Source organism: the organism of the source record quoted next, unplaced genomic scaffold, assembly GCF_019419815.1.
Source record: "Pyrus x bretschneideri cultivar Hongxiangsu unplaced genomic scaffold, Pyrus_bretschneideri_v1 Contig3, whole genome shotgun sequence".
In the NCBI taxonomy this organism is placed as follows: Eukaryota; Viridiplantae; Streptophyta; class Magnoliopsida; order Rosales; family Rosaceae; genus Pyrus; species Pyrus x bretschneideri.
This window is the reverse complement of record NW_025999612.1, coordinates 3,020,996-3,037,776: the sequence shown is the minus strand read 5'-3', so window position 1 is coordinate 3,037,776 and position 16,781 is coordinate 3,020,996. Positions and strand designations below refer to the sequence as shown.

Below are 16,781 nucleotides of genomic sequence, written 5' to 3'. Positions count from 1 at the left end.
AAGTGTGTACAAAAGATAAAAGAGGTGAGTGAAAAACACATTACCGTATGATTTTGGGTGCCCTAGGTTGATAATATTGCACACTGCATGATTAGTTAGTGCAAATCAAAGCCTTCTATAATGATGAACTGGTTATATATAATTTCATGTGTCTTAGTGTCCAAAACAAGCAACATTGAGGCACTAATTATGGTAATTAGCGAGGAAAGAATTTGTCCAATTAAAGCATATACGTCACCCTTTATGCAATGAGAAAAAGACTTGTTGGCCACATATGGAAAATAAGGCACACTTCATGAGAAAAGACTTGTTGCCTACATATGGAAAGTGTCTACATGCATACATGAACAATAAATCACCTACTATTCTTAACATTACCTATAGAAAATTATTCTAGAGAAAACTTTATATAAGTTTAATTTGTTGAGCTAATATGTTACTTAGTATTATGGTTTAGTGATATTTATCTTCATTTGTAAATAAGAAATCTTATGTTTGATTCTCGTCAAAGACAAATTTTAATCACATTATTACTATCTCATATTAAAGCTAAGCTCACCTCCTTCGGTATAATATCATTTGTTCAAAAAAAAAATTTAGCTATTATTAGCAATAGTCTAGTTTTTTAAAATAAGTCTAGTCCCTTAAATTTAAGTATATTTTATTATCAATAATGATTTCTTTAATGATAAAATTTATTATAAAAATTAGTTCAATAATTAAATGATCTAATATCTAAATGATTTTTACAAAAATAATTTTTACAAAGTAAGTAATAATATGAATGATCTCAACTCAATCATAAGCATGAAGTTCTGCAAATTAACCACATAGTAAATAGAGAAAAAAAAACTTCTCATCGAATGAGAAGTCAAATTAATTCCTTACCAAAAGGATCATTCAAATTCCCAATTTACCACCGCACGTGTCCGCACGTGTAAAGTCATGCTCATGCCTTCAACTTCCGCATGCCACAATATCGCTTACGGAAAAGAAAAAGTATACCGACTAAGAAAAAGTTTCCAGACCAAATCACCGGCACGTGTCCATAAGCCGGTTGGTTTTCACCGCTCTTTCTCTCTCCGAGCACAATTTATAAGCCACAGAAAACCCTCCCCGAGAAGAAAGGCAATAAAGGGAGAGATTCATCCAATCCGTTTTCCCAACAATTTCTCTCTCTCTCTCTGTCTCTCTCTCCCCCCCATATCTGTGGCATCTTCAGGCCTCCAATCCTTCATCCAACCCTTTTGGTCCTTCCCCAGGTTTTACTTTTAATATTCTATAGTCTTCACATAATATTCCAATTGTGATATACCAAAGTCTGTGTCTTTGTATATACATGTATCTAGTTGTTGCCTGGTTGGGTTGGTTTGTGAGGGAAATCTGATTAATTTTAGAGGTTATGAGGCTTGTATTTTGGCTGGAATTTGGGGGGTTGTGCTGAATTGCTGTGTATATTCTGTGTATTTTTAATCTCCTTTTTTCCCCTTTGTTTTCAACTTTTTTACTTTCTGGGGTTGGATTTTTAATAGATTTTAAGCTCTGGATGTCGTTAATTTGGGGATTTAGGTTGATGGGTCTGATGGGTTATGCTTAGTTTTTGCTTCAAGGGATTGTTTTTATATGGTTCTTTGACAACATAGTTAGGTTTGGTAAAGCATAATTAGGACTCAGTTTTTAGCAAAATTATGGGGTACTTAACCAGATGTGTATAGGGTAGACTGAAATTTGAGTGGATTTGCAGAGGGAGGTTGGATTATATTTCTAAATCCTCTGTTGGAAAAGGATTTATTGGTGTAAATTAGCTCGATTTCGGGTTTAACTGTCGGAAGTCAGCTGAAACTTCAAGGGTTTGTTGAATAAGGATAATCTGTGAAGTTAAACAAGTTTAGCTTGGTTGAGGTATTGTCACTGTGTAGATAATGGCTGAATCAGTCGCTTCGACATCTCTTCTTGGACATCGACCTCTGTATACGGGAGCCTTCTTGAAGAATTTCTCCAACAAGGGGAGATTTTCAGATAACTGTCGATTTCCTCTAGCAGAAATTCTTGGTAGAAGGGTTGTTATGGCCCCTCATTTGCCTCGATTGAGAGTGGATCAGTCAAAGAATTCATCAATCAAGGCCCTTGCAATGGAACTAGCGAAGGAGACGTATTCATTCAAGGAGGATAAAATTCCCCAGAAGTGGAATTATCCTGCTGATACCAGTGTAGATCGAAAACCTGGGTTGTGGCCACCGGAGAATAGAGCAGATAACCCTTCACTACACAATCCCTTGCTTCGGCAAGAGCGGATGGGGAGTGGTTGGCTAGTTGCCATATTCGAGTGGGAAGGAGTTCTAATTGAAGACAATACTGATCTTGAGAAGCAAGCCTGGCTAGTTCTTTCTCAAGAAGAAGGAAAATCTCCTCCCCCAGCTTTCATGCTTAGAAGAATTGAAGGTATGAAGAATGAACAGGCAATGTCTGAGGTTCTCTGTTGGTCGAGAGACCCAGCACAGTTGAGAAGAATGGCTGCTCGAAAGGAAGACATATACCAAGCTTTGCAGGGTGGAATATACCGATTCCGAGCCGGGTCAAGAGAGTTTGTGAATGTCTTGATGCATTACAAGATACCAATGGCACTGGTCTCTACACGCCCTCGAAAAACTCTTGAGGCTGCAATGGGATCCATTGGTATTGAAGAATATTTCAGTGTGATGGTAGCTGCAGAAGATGTTCAAAGGGGAAAACCTGATCCAGAAATGTTTGAGTACGCGGCACAACTTCTGAAGTTCATACCTGAGCGGTGCATTGTGTTTGGGAACTCAAATCAAACAGTTGAGGCTGCCCACGATGCCCGGATGAAGTGTGTGGCTGTTGCCAGTAAGCATCCTGTATATGAGCTTGCGGCTGCCGACTTGGTGGTTAGGCGCCTGGACGAGCTATCTGTTGTTGATTTGAAGAATCTTGCAGATATTGAGTCTGAATTCGGGTCTGGAGAGCCAGAGTTGGAAATGGAAGAAGAGGAGGATCCGTCTCCATCAACCAGTGTAGCATTCGATGACAATTTCTGGTAACCCTGTAAAATGTATATATGTTTATTTGTCATTTGATTCTTGATGTAGTTTTATATCGACGATGCTGTGTATAAGAAAAAAAAGGGAAAACAAGTGAAAGGGGAAAAAGATTTCGGGTAGTTTGCATTGGACTACCTTCCTTAATGTTATCATGTATCAATGTATGTATTTACTGTACTATATATATATATATATATGTATATGATCAGCACTTGTAATATGTATTTGGCAATGCTTCTGCAACAATTTCTTTTGCTTTTGTGATTGAAATTGTTTATCTTTTAGACAATTAGATTGTAATAGATGAATGGGAACTTGATTTGCGTGTAGTTTAAAAAACTTGGAGCCTTTAGAGGAAAGTGTTAAAGAGTGTGAGGGCATAAATCTATTTCTCCCATAATATTTAGCAGGTACAAAGCTGCCTAGGATTGGATTTGATTGAACGACTCCCTATAATTCAAGCTTCCTTTCTAAGTAGCTCATCTCATCTTCTATCTTCCAAGTCGCGTGAGTTTATTTCATTCTTCCTTTAGTGTACATTGAATATAACGAGTTATTCAATCAAATCCGAAAAACCAAACGAGCCCAAAGGTGGTTTAAGTCTTTATGAAAACTTTGCACCATTTCTTTGATACAAGGAGAACTTTGTATGGAATGCATTTTTAGATTTAGTGAGAGAAGAAAGTAGATGCCTTCAAAGAAATCGAGTGGATCGTGGTGCAAATTGAATAGACTGGGCCAAACTTTGGGGATTATAATTTGGATGCCCGTGTTGGGATCTTTTTGGTAAAACCTTATTTTTATTCCCAACCAGCCGAAACATATATACAAGCTAATTATAGGCCAAAAGTAAACATATGAACAAACAAAAGATGGACCAAAAACAAAATAAAACACAAAATGAGCCAAACAAAAGATGGACCAAAAACAAAATAAAACACAAAATGAGCCCATCAACAGATAGGCCCAAGACCAAAACTACACAATAGAATTTGGAAACCTTTATTGAATTCTTTGCTTCCACTGTTCCACATGATGCATCCAATTCCTCTTCCACTGCCGAGCATCGCCTCATCAATTGCATCTTCCTACTTCAATCCACTCCTCGAGCACAGTAAAACTAGAATAGCTAGCAACTAACGAGAAAAGCCAACTATCAAAATTAAGCTTGTGGAAACCCATGAGCGACACTACCCGTAAAGGCAGACAACATAGAGATGAGTTCTAATTACCCACTGCCTCGCTAAAAGAAACCTAATGGATCATACATCGTGTAAGGTGGAGATTGAAGAAACAACAGAGATGAGTAAGGATAATTAAATGGTTTAATTATTTATGGCTAGGATTAATTAATATGTTAATTAATCAAACGAATAAGTTTGTTTTAGCTTTTGAGTAATTATTGGACCCTAAAGCCCATTGGGCTTAGAACCGTCAAGCCCATTAACTTAAGTTGTATGACAACTTAATGACTAAAGACTCAAAAGGGCCCAAACATCCCAAAACCTTTAGAAGGCAGGCCATATCATGAATGAAAGTTTTTTGGTTCTTTTTGTCACTTAAGTGAAGTGACTATATAAAGGACTTTATAGCCAAAATTCATTAGGGTTCTCTTTTGAGGAAATTGAAGAGAACAAAAGCTCTCTTTTTCTCTCTAGGAGGCCAGCCCCCTTGGAGGGGATTTTCTAGTATCAATCCTCTTCCAAGGTCACTCATATCTTCTTCAAGTCCCTCCTTGGTGTGGAAACTTAGAGGTTCCCTTTCTTAGGAACTTGGAGAATCCATTCAACCATCATCCTCCAAAAAATCCATGGAGCTAAGAAGTAAGGAATGAAGACCCTCTCTCTTGGGTGAATATCCTTTGCTAAGCAAAGAGGTGCTTCAAAGGTATAAAAGTTTCTCAACTCTTTTCTTTAAGATTTGAGTTGAGTCTTGGTTCACCACAACTATTAGACCTTGAATTTCATGGGTAATGTTTTGTTTTTGAGTGCATGCAAGCATGATTCCACCTTTAATTGTTAATTGCATACATAGATGTTGCTCAAATGAACTTGTTTTCATAAATTTTTCCTTCAAGTGGTATCAGAGCCTAGGTCTAGTAATTGGTGAATCCTTTTGGGTTTTGTAGTTCAGAGTCTTTGATTTGAATGTTGTAATTGTTAAAAGCTTTATTCTTGCTTCTTTGAATGTAAATTTTTCTTGAAAATTTGCCATCTCAAACATTGTAGATGTAGTTCATATGAGCATGAATTTTGGAGCTAAAATTTGGTGCCATATTTATGGGGAAATTCAGCCAAATCCAAAGGGTGGATTTTTGGATTCATGTTTGTCTTGTTAAAAGAGTTTTAAAGTGACATTAGGAACCCCTAAGTACCCTAGGATGTTAACCATCTTTTGAGTAGTGAAAATTTTGAGTTTTATTGAGTGAAAACATTCATGGAGATCTTATGGGTTTTCATAGATCTTCTTCAATGTTCTTGCTTTGTTCTTGATGTTCATACCAAGAACAAAAAGTTTGGTGTTTTGATTCAAAGTTTTTGGTTGTTTACATAAAGTCTTGTTTTGTGATGAATGGTGTGACTTTTCAATCAACAAGACACTTTTGAAAAAGTGATTGGAAAGTTGTAAATGTTTTTGAAATTTTGTTAGTCATGGTTGGTGTACATGATTGGTACTTTTCTTTCAGATCCATACCTATTTTATTTCAACAGCATACCTATCTTTTTCAACATACTTGACTTTGAATTTTCATCAAAATCCACCAATTACTCACACTACCAAAACCGGCCACCCCTATAATTGGGGTACTTTTGGGGTTTTTATGCAATTACATAAAGTTTTGATACTTTTGTGTATTTGCACTTTGACCCGAAAGTTTACGTTTTTACGTAAAGGCCCAAAATCACTAAAGGACAAATTGTTTTGGTCCTTTAATGAAGTTTTTGCATTTGTTGAAATTTTTGGGTTCTAGTTGTAATTACATGAAGTAGTGGACTTTTGTGTTTTTACAAAGTGACCTCAAAAGTTTGTGTTTTGCAATATAGCCCAAAAGTTGAGGTTATTGCATTTTGGCCCAAATTAGTTAAGAACAAAATAGTTTTGTATCTTTAAATGAGAATTGGATTTTCATTTCATTTCAATTCTATGGATACAAAAGCCAAATGACAATGTTGCATTCAAGTTTAATTAGTTAAAGCGTTAATTAATTAAAGAAAGGATGATTATGAACCTAAGCCTATGATAATTGAGCTAGGTGAAAGGCCATCTCTCAAATTTGTTTGAACCATGGGAATGTGTAGATTAGATTTTGGAGCACTCCTCTCTTGTTTTATTTGATATGCATGAAATTGGAGTAGTTGGTCCAACGCCCAATAAGAAAACATGCCTTAATGTGATTAAACGCGTAAGTAAAACCAATCATCATCCCTAGACCGAGATCCAACACTAGGCTCGTGTTTGATCAAATCGAAGGTTCATAATCATCCTAAGGCCCTAAGACAACGATATAGTCCATCAATGAATGCAAAGCTTATGTTAGTAGTACCATATACTCTTACTTTAAAAATCGTTTTACAAGCATAGTGAGAGTATCATATACTACTAAATCAATCACATGGACCAATAGTTGTAATAGGACCAAATTGTTTTAATGAGATTAAAATGCATGCTTATATGTGATGAGACCTAAAAACCCTCAACTAAACTGTTATTAAGTTGACAAGCACGAGAGTGCTTTGAACACTCTTTTGTGGCCTTCCACCGTGGTAGGCTCCGATCGTTTGTGACTCATACACCGACTTCACCCTATCATGGGGGAGTACAAAGTATGTGCTTACACTCAGGAGGAGTTCTATATACATACATGATGTTGTGAAGGTAGGCAACAAGAATGATCAACATCATATCATTGTGAGGTTCTCGAACCCCTACCCGAACTTGCATGGTGGAAATGACTTAACTAAGTGCAATGGAACCAACATCATATCATTGTGAGGCATCATTCTCTAGAGGCCAAATAAGATGGGTACTTACATGAGATGTAAATGAGTAAGCGTACTCTCTCATTATTATTTATGCTAGCCAACATCATATCATTGTGAGTTGGGCTTGGTAATAGTGAGCCTCCCATACCCTACTAAGGGTTTCCTCCAAAACTCTCAAATTCCAATGAAGGATATGGAATTTGCCAAAAATAGTGGGTGGTGCTATTTGATTTAAAGATCCAGATCAAATAGCTTATAATCAATCAATTTATATTCGTTATGTATTTATTTACCGATATATTTGCAAACGTTGTCCAAAACTTAACAAAGAAAAAGCTGAAGGCTTTAGTTTCCGGACTTGGTATCACAATCTCATAGATTGTCTTGAATGGATTGTATATGTACCTAAGTATTCTCATCCTCACAATCTTCCTATTGATAATGTATCATTGGAAGAACATGTTAGATAAGTCTATCATAAAGAGGACAACACAAATAACAAATGCTTATTCCTTTGTTGTATGAACAAAGGAACTTAAGAAGATTAGCACAAAGACATGGACACTTTTAGTGTCATAATTCTTCCATTACAAATCGTTATATGAAGAAATAAGAGTTGCTTTGAACAGCCCTTAGTTAACGCAAACACTAGTGCTTGTTTCTTTGTTAAATGAACAAGGAACTTGAGAAGTAAGCACAAGGGCATGGACACTTTATGTGACATGATTCTTCACTTACAAATTGTTGCATGAAGAAATGAGAGTTGCCTTTAACAACTCTTGAAAGTTGGTAATCATGTTTAGAACATAATGGCTGATTGACAAAAATAGTCCATCAACATGGACTTATGATGATTTTGAATCATTGAGTGTTGAAGTGTTAAACCACTTTAGGAGACGGAAACTAGGCAAGGACACTTTTCACTCCATATCCAAATGGTTCACTAAGTGTATTGTAAACTATATAGTGAACAATAACCACACACTTTTCAAATCGATTGATGTGTATAACACAATTGAAATAAGTTTCAAGAGAGATAGTGGGAGTTTAAGGGACAATGACTATTGTAGTCAATGGAGAAGTCAAATGAAGAAGGCGAAATAACTCCAAGGGAACAAACTTTCTTTATGAAAGGATGGACACTGGAAGGGGTATTTGCAAGAAATGTCTTGCAAGTGTCAAGAACACACATTTCGAAGGTGTTGTAAATTGTTCTTGAATAGTTCAAAATAGTTGGTTCTTCTACTTGAATGCTTGATTCCGTATTAGTAAATATATTTTACAATCGTTGTAAAAGTGTGGCTAATAAGAAGTAGAAGATTCATGAGAGAAGAGAAAGTACTTCACATTCGAAACATGAATAAAATATAGATCTCTACGAAAGCAGATAGTACTTACTTCCTCATATGAAATACCAAAGAAATTGGAAAAACAAAGATTGTCTTTACATTCCAATTTGAATAAGGAACTTAATTCCGTCACTATAATTTTAAGAGATGGATGAATGTTTTGTTTGATAAAACATTGTTCTTTATTAATGAATGATTAGATTATTGTAATCTGATTGATTGTCTCTATAGTAGAGATGATGTGGTAGTGTTAACTATTTAGAATATAACAATGCTTAAAACCCAAAAGGTTGCAAGGTAGTGACTAATCCCACTGAGTTGTGACACCTCTAAAACAAAAATTACAAGTTGGTCATAGATGGATGCTTTTGATCGTTGGATCCGAATCCAATGCCTTCTTGTTAAAATTGTATAAAGACAAAATGTTCGAATCTTTATTCTTTTCAAAAGAAGAAAGAATCACAAAGTTGTTGAAGTTAATTCACTTAGATGTTAGTGGCACTTGTCCACAACATAATAATACTCATGTTGTATGACATTCACTGAAGATCACTCTCGGTTGGACTATCGTTTGTTTTGAATAAACACAAGTCCGAATACTTTGCAAAAGGCTTCAAAGAATTCAAGAATGTAAGTTGATGAGTAAGACATCTAAAGTATTTACTTCCTCAGATTTGATCCAAGGAAAAATAACACTTTAGAAGAGTTTCCTTGAAAGATATCAAGGACAGTAGCATTATAAGATAATGGATTTCTCCATTGGGAGAAGAACGAACTCGAATAAGATGTAGTTCGTTGAATGTTATCAATTACCCATGTATAGTATATATGATTGTCAATTAGAAGATCTTCCAAAATTTTCATGACTCCATAGGATGTAGTTGGAAAGAAAGACAAGTCTTAATCGTGTTAAGATTTGGGGTTGTGTGATAATCAGCAATATTTGTTTGAAAACAATCTTGTAGGATATCCGTAAATTAACCTTTGGATATGACTTCTATAAACCAACTAACAAATGTTATTTGTTGGGTAGTTCATTGTAATCCTACAATAGGATTTGCCTAAGATAGAGCAAATGAACGAGAGATAGAACTCAAAGAATGGGTTCTCTGATAGACCAGATGATAATCAACAAATATAACAACCTAGTTCCTACACCATTAGCTCCAAGGTAGTTGAGAAGGATCTATAAACTGTCTCAGTTGAATGGTTTGAACATTATGACTATGTCATAGAGTTACACCTCTTAATTCGAAAGAAATAAGAATGAAAATCCTTATAACTTCATTGAGTGTATATACGACATATAATCAAGGAAATGGTATAGTACCATTTGACCCGAAATAGTGAAACCTTCATAGCTAATTGGTAGCTTAAGGTGACTACAATCAACAAGATTGGTTGACTTGGAAGAAACCATCTTTGACTTAGTCTTGGTTTCTATTAATTCAAAGATTGCTAGCTACAACTAAACGGTGATTCAATGTTTGCACATAATATGGGTTTCCAAAACCAATTTCAAGATAGTCTTGATAATATATGTCCAAGACTAGGAATCACAAGATGTGTAAGTTGTAGAGATCCATCCATCATGAATCTTAGCAAGCTAGTGGGAGCTATAAGTGTCTTATGAGAGAAAGATCAAATCGTTTGATTTCTCATAAAGATGTAAATGAATCTTTTGTTTACTAGGTTTACAAAAGATTAGTGTAATCATATTCCTAAATTTGAATATATATATGATATATTAATTTTGGAAATGAAAGGAATTCTTCTTCGTTAAAGTTATGACTTTAAACATTCTATAATGATAGAGTGTATATGGGAGACATAGTCTATATACATGGGATGGAAATCTATCTTCCCATCTATAATGATAGATTTCAAGATGTAATTGGATTATCTCAATCCCTTTTGATAGATGATAGATGTAGGAAGTTTCTCGAATGATAAACTTCAAATGAAAGGACAATTCCAATCAGGCTGGGAAATTGCTCTTCTAAAAGGGAATGTACCCTTTTGACTCCCAAAGAAGCATAATGCATAAATAGAATCCTTTATGCATACGTAGAAATGTGATTTATGTATTTCATATTGTATGAAAAATGTTGATATGAGTTGTACCAAGATCGATACAAGACGATATCAGTGCAAACCCAAGATCAGAACCATGGCAACTATCAAGTGAGTCATTAAGTATTTAAGAAATACTAAATGATAGATTCCTCAAGAATGAGGAAAAATTAGAGTAGCACAATGGAAGCGTAAATGTATTAGATTATGAATTTAATATTGTATCCATCATTGGATGTCTCTTCATTACGAATGAAGAGATAACTGGATATCTCTTTATTATGACTAAAGATATATTTGGGTGGAAAGTTATAAGTAATGACTTTAGTGTGTTCCATCATGCATGCAAAAGATATCACCATATAGAAGCTTACAACAATGTTGTTTGGATGGGAAAGTTCATTTATGAACTCTTCATTCGATTCCAACCAGAAAGCGTCTCTAGTGTACCCATGTTGGATCATTGAAACTAATTTCGTAGAACGTGTATCTCATCAAACAATAGATTCACTAACACTTAAGAGTTTATTCATACTTTCATTAAGTATAACATAAGATTTTGTGGTATCCACTGGTGTAAATATTTTAAATTGAAGATCGAGTTCATTCATTGTATTCATATAGGGTCAAGGAGTGTAGCTGTAAAAAATCATCAAAATCGGAGTTAAAAAACCAATAAATCGTGATTTTTCATTGATAACTGTCGAAAAGTTTTGTTCCTTTACTTGATTTCTGAATGTTTGTTTTTTGCGATTTTTAAAGTATGCGATCTCGAAACATATACAAACAAATTTGACAGTTGGATCGTTAAAATTAATTTCGTAGAATGTGTATCCCATCAAAATGATAGATTCACTAACACTTAAAAGTTTATTCATACTTTCATTGAGTATAACATAAGATTTTGTATTATCCACTAGTGTAAATATTTTAAATTGAAGATCGTGTTCATTCATTGTATTCACATAGGGTCAAGGAGTGTGGATGTAAAAAATCATCAAAATCGGAGTTAAAATAAACGTTAAATCGTGACTTTTCAATGATAACCGTTGAAAACTTTTCTCCAATTACTTGATCTCTGAATGTTTGTTTTTTGCAATTTTTGGCGTATGCAATCTTGAAGTACATACAAACATGTTTGACGATTGGATCGTTGAAATTAATTTCGTAGAATGCGTATCCCATCAAAACGATAGATTCACTAACACTTAAGAGTGTATTCATACTTTCATTAAGTATAACATAAGATTTTGTAGGAGTATAAATATTTTAAATTGAAGATCAAGTTTATTCATTGTATTCACATAGGGTCAAAGAGTGTAGCTGTATAAAATCATCAAATCGGAGTTAAAATAACCGTTAAATCGTGATTTTTCGTTGATAACCGTAGAAAAGTTTTGTCTCATTACTTGATCTCTGAATGTTTTTTTTTTTTTTTTGCAATTTTTCGCTTATGTAATCTCGATGTATATACAAACATGTTTGACGGTTGGATTGTTGAAACTAGTTTCATAGAATGCATATCTCATCAAAACAATAGATTCACTAACACTTAAGTGTTTATTCATACTTAGTGTAAATATTTTAAATTGAAGATCGAGTTAATTCAATGTATTTGTATAGGGTCAAAGAGTATAGCTGTAAAAAATCATCAGAATTGAAGTTAAAATAACCGTTAAATAGTGATTTTTCATTGATAACCGTTGAAAAGTTTTCTCCCATTACTTGATCTCTGAATGTTTGTTATTTTCAATTTTTGGCATATGTGATCTCGAAGTACATACAAACATGTTTGATGGTTGGATCGTTGAAACTAGTTTTGTAGAATGCGTATCCCATCAAAATAATAAATTTACTAACACTTAAGAGTTTGTTTATACTTTCATTAAGAATAACATAAGATTTGGTGGTATCCACTAGTGTAAATATTTTAAATTGAAGATCAACTTCATTCATTGTATTCATATAGGGTTAAGGAGTTTAGCTGTAAAAAATATCAAAATCGGAGTTAAAAGAACTGTTAAATCGTGATTTTTTGTTGATAACTGTTGAAAAGTTTTGTCTCGTTACTTGATCTTTGAATGTTTGTTTTTTGTGATTTTTAGCATATGCGATCTCGAAGCATATACAAACAAGTTTGATGGTTGGATCGTTGAAATTAGTTTCGTAGAATGCGTATCCCATCAAAACAATAAATTCACTAACACTTAAGAGTTTATTCAGACTTTCATCAAGTATAATATAAGATTTTGTGGTATCCACTAGTGTAAATATTTTAAATTAAAGATCGATTTCATTCATTATATTCATATAGGGTCAAGGAGTGTAGCTGTAAAAAATCATCCAAATCGGAGTTAAAATAACCGTTAAATTATGATTTTTCGTTGATAACCATAAAAAAGGTTTGTCTCATTACTTGATCTCTGAATGTTTGGTTTTTGCAATTTTTTGCGTATGCGATCTCGAAGCATATACAAACATGTTTGACGGTTGTATCGTTGAAACTAGTTTCGTAGAATGCGTATCCCATCAAAACAATAGATTCACCAACACTTAAGAGTTTATTCATACTTTCATTAAGTATAATATAAGATTTTGTGATATCCACTAGTGTAAATATTTTAAATTGAAGATCGAGTTCATTCATTGTATTCATATAGGGTCAAGGAGTATAGTTATAAAAAATCATCAAAATCGGAGTTAAAATAACTGTTAAATCGTGATTTTTCGTTGATAATCGTCGAAAGTTTTGTTCTGTTACTTGATATCTGAATGTTTGTTTTTTGCAATTTTTGTTGTATGCGATCTCGAAGTATATACAAACAAGTTTGACGGTTGAATCGTTGAAACTAGTTTCGTAGAATGTGTATCCCATCAAAATAATAGATTCACTAACATTTAAGAGTTTATTCATACTTTCATTAAGTATAACATAAGATTTTGTGGTATCCACTAGTGTAAATATTTTAAATTGAAGATCGGGTTTATTCATCGTATTCGTATAGGGTCAAGGAGTGTAGCTGTAAAAAATCATCAAAATCGGTTTTAAAATAACCGTTAAGTCGTGATTTTTCGTTGATAATCGTCGAAAAGTTTTGTCCCATTAATTGATCTCTGAATGTTTGTTTTTTGCGATTTTTTGCTGATGCTATATCGATGCATATACAAACAAGTTTGACGGTTGGATCGTTCAAATTAGTTTTGTAGAATTTGTATCCCATCATATTCAATGGTGTGTGTGTGTATGTATATATATTTATGTATTAAGTAGATTTAAATTTATTTATTTTGTACGTATAACACTTAAGAAATTGAATGGTGTGTATATTTAAGCTGATCTAGTGGTCACCAATTTTTAATATTTAATTTAATATATATATATATATATATATATAATTATTATAGTTTTTAGGTGTCACATCCCGGCCCGAGGCAAATCACTTCCCGGGCCCACTCCACCACCGTAGCACGATATTGTCCGCTTTGGACTTACCATTCCCTCACAGTTTTGTTTTTGGGAACTCACGAGCAACTTCCCAGTGGGTCACCCATCATGGGATTGCTCTAGCCCCCTTCTCGCTTAACTTCGGAGTTCCTACGGAACCCAAAGCCAGTGAGCTCCCAAAAGGCCTCGTGCTAAGTAGGGATGGAAATATACATATAAAGATCACTCCCCTGGGTGATGTGGGATGTCACATTAGGGGTATAAAATTGTTAAATAAATATATATAATTATTATAATATTTTTTTTAGGGTTATAAAATTAATATTTTGCTTATCGTGTATCGTGTTACCCACATGTATACCCGAACCAACCCGTTATCTTAACAGGTGCTTATCGGGTTACCCGATAACGATCCAATTCGTTATCGTGTTGACCCGAACACCTGTTAATTTCGTGTCGTGTCGTGTCGGATTATCGGATCGTGTCAAGAATTGTCAAGCCTAGCTTGTAGTTCACCTTCTTTTTCATTTCTTTTTTCAAGTTTTTAATTATAGAAAAATGAAAATTTGATATTTAAATGTATTTAATCCACATAGCAATATTAATTAGACTTGTAGGATCCAATTATATGCTACATCAACATATAACAGAATTTTTTTACGAAATTGATACGGAATGACCACATTGATTTGCGATACTTATTTTTAAAGACTACATTGATTGATTTTCAATTTCAATGATCATCTTAATTTTTTTGGGGGTGGGGGGGGGGGGCGCAATTTCAAGTACCGTTTGTGAAAAAACCCAAATAATGGGATTGGGGTTTTTATTGAGGTGTGAATTCCGCATGAGGGAAATGAGACACTTTATATGTGTTTATAAGTAATTAGGCTATTCCTCATATTGTCAGTTAGCTCAACTTTCTTCATGGTATCAAAGTAGGTTGTCTCACATGTAAAGCCTAACATCCGCATCTGCTCTAGATCACCTGCTTTGTGTTATTCACGTATCACTCCCATGCAGTTAAACATGTAATATAGTCTTGAAGTTGCAGTAAGGAAAACAACATAGATCTCGGCTACCTCTCATCAGCTGGAAGAAAATATTGCTTCCTTCATGGCCTATGCCTTTCCACAATGGACTGGTAGTCCATGCCGTTGAATAGTTTGGGCCAATTTTGAGGATCAGTTTTTGGATATAGTGTTAGGGGTTTGAAGCCCACCGTTTAGTATTGGCCTTTGGGTTTAAGTTTGAGGTTTGGTTAAGACCATTAGTCTTGCATTTGAAATTCCGTGTTCGATTCCTCTGTTTCGTAGTTTGGATGAATTTAGCGTAGATTATTTTATCGTTTTTCAAAACTGTTCGACTTCACAAGATTTTTTTTCTATGTACTTTTATTTATGAAAACGAAGGTTCGATTTCATATGAAGTTACCGGTTCAAGGCTTATGGTTTGGGAGAAGGGAACCCGAAGTTTGGGTTTCTGAGAACAAGTCATGAGTAGTAAGAGACCGAGTTTATTGATCAAGTATTTGTTTGCCATTTGAGAGTTGGACGCGAGTTTGTGGCTCCATGTTGGCCGAGGAAAGAGAATTGAATTCGAAATCCCAAGTGTAAAAATGAAAACTTTTGAAAACAATATTAAATTCTTACTAACTAACTAAATTGGTTCAAACCATGACTTTTAACTTGAAAAACAAAAATACAATATTACTCGTTATTTATGAGAGTGACTCACATAAAACGAGTTCATTCTCACATAAAGTCCCGAACTACTGAAACAATGTTAAGTGATCCTCACGGAATTCATTCTTTACTCAAAACAAAGGCGCCGCCTACCGCCACAAAACAAAAGCATAAGCAACTAGTCTATTTTGGCCAATTGCAAAGGGCCAAGATACTAAGGATTGGTAGTACTACAAAGTCAAAAAATAATGAAGTACGATTTTCTTTCCTCCTATTCCCATTTCTTTCTCTTTTATTCTCTCATAGATTTTTTGTCTTCTTCTTAGTATTAAAAAGTATCACAAAACGTTGATGTGATTTAACTGAAACTGTTCAAATAAGAGATTGAAAAGAAGAAAGAGACTAAGAGGAAAGATAATCCTATTCTAAAAATAATAGCATTGGCCGAATGCCATGATGCTACCACGAGAGAAAAGGATTGGATCGAGTTTTCAATCCACGTGATGGATGACAACATGATTATGTGTCTATCACCTAGGTTCTTATTTTAATACATAGTTATGGACTATTCAGTACTAAAACATGATTTTTTTATGTGTAAGTAGAGGTTTTAAGTTTAAATATTCCGAATGAAGAATTTGATCGATACCAATTTAGAATTTGTTTGAATGTGCTTTTGAAATAACTAAAAGCGTTTTTAGTGAAAATGTTTTTTGAACTAATTCTTAGTAAAAATACAAGTAAATTTTAAAAAAACATTTAACGTGCTTCTTAAAAAAAGTACAAAACCAAATCAAGAAAATATTCCAAAATAAATGATTAAAATTAAGATAGTGGTACAAAATATTTGAGAGGCTTCACGAAGGAACCTATGCTATGCCTTACCCTTATCGGACCCTAATTGTTTGAATTAGCATTAGATTATTGTTCGGTGATAGATTCCACTAAGTTTTGAAAAAGAATATTCTTGTCCGATTTATAAGTAGTCTTTGTCATATAATATGGTATTCATCTCCAAGACTCCAAGCACTTAGTATATTTTCGTCATCAAATACCTCACAAATCACAATCCCAAAGTAATAAAAAAAAAAAATGGCATAAATTCTGTAGATGAAAACATCAAATTGACATCAACCGTATTCATGAGAATTCATACAATTTGTGTATTTTTTTTTTCTATAAATACA

At 34.0% G+C, this 16,781-nt stretch overlaps 1 protein-coding gene across 1 annotated transcript; it reads left to right on the top strand.

Moving 5' to 3' along the window:
* Nucleotides 1-1,922: 1,922 nt before the first annotated feature.
* Nucleotides 1,923-3,279, top strand: LOC103954844 (5-amino-6-(5-phospho-D-ribitylamino)uracil phosphatase, chloroplastic). Its single transcript, XM_018649296.2, has one exon. It carries the CDS (start codon nucleotides 1,923-1,925, stop codon nucleotides 3,057-3,059), a length of 1,137 nt encoding a protein of 378 aa, XP_018504812.2. The 3' UTR covers nucleotides 3,060-3,279.
* Nucleotides 3,280-16,781: the final 13,502 nt, after the last annotated feature.

Coding starts and splice junctions, on each gene's coding strand:
- LOC103954844 (XM_018649296.2), top strand. CDS start 1,923: ATGGCTGAATCAGTCGCTTCGACATCTCTTCTTGGACATCGACCTCTG.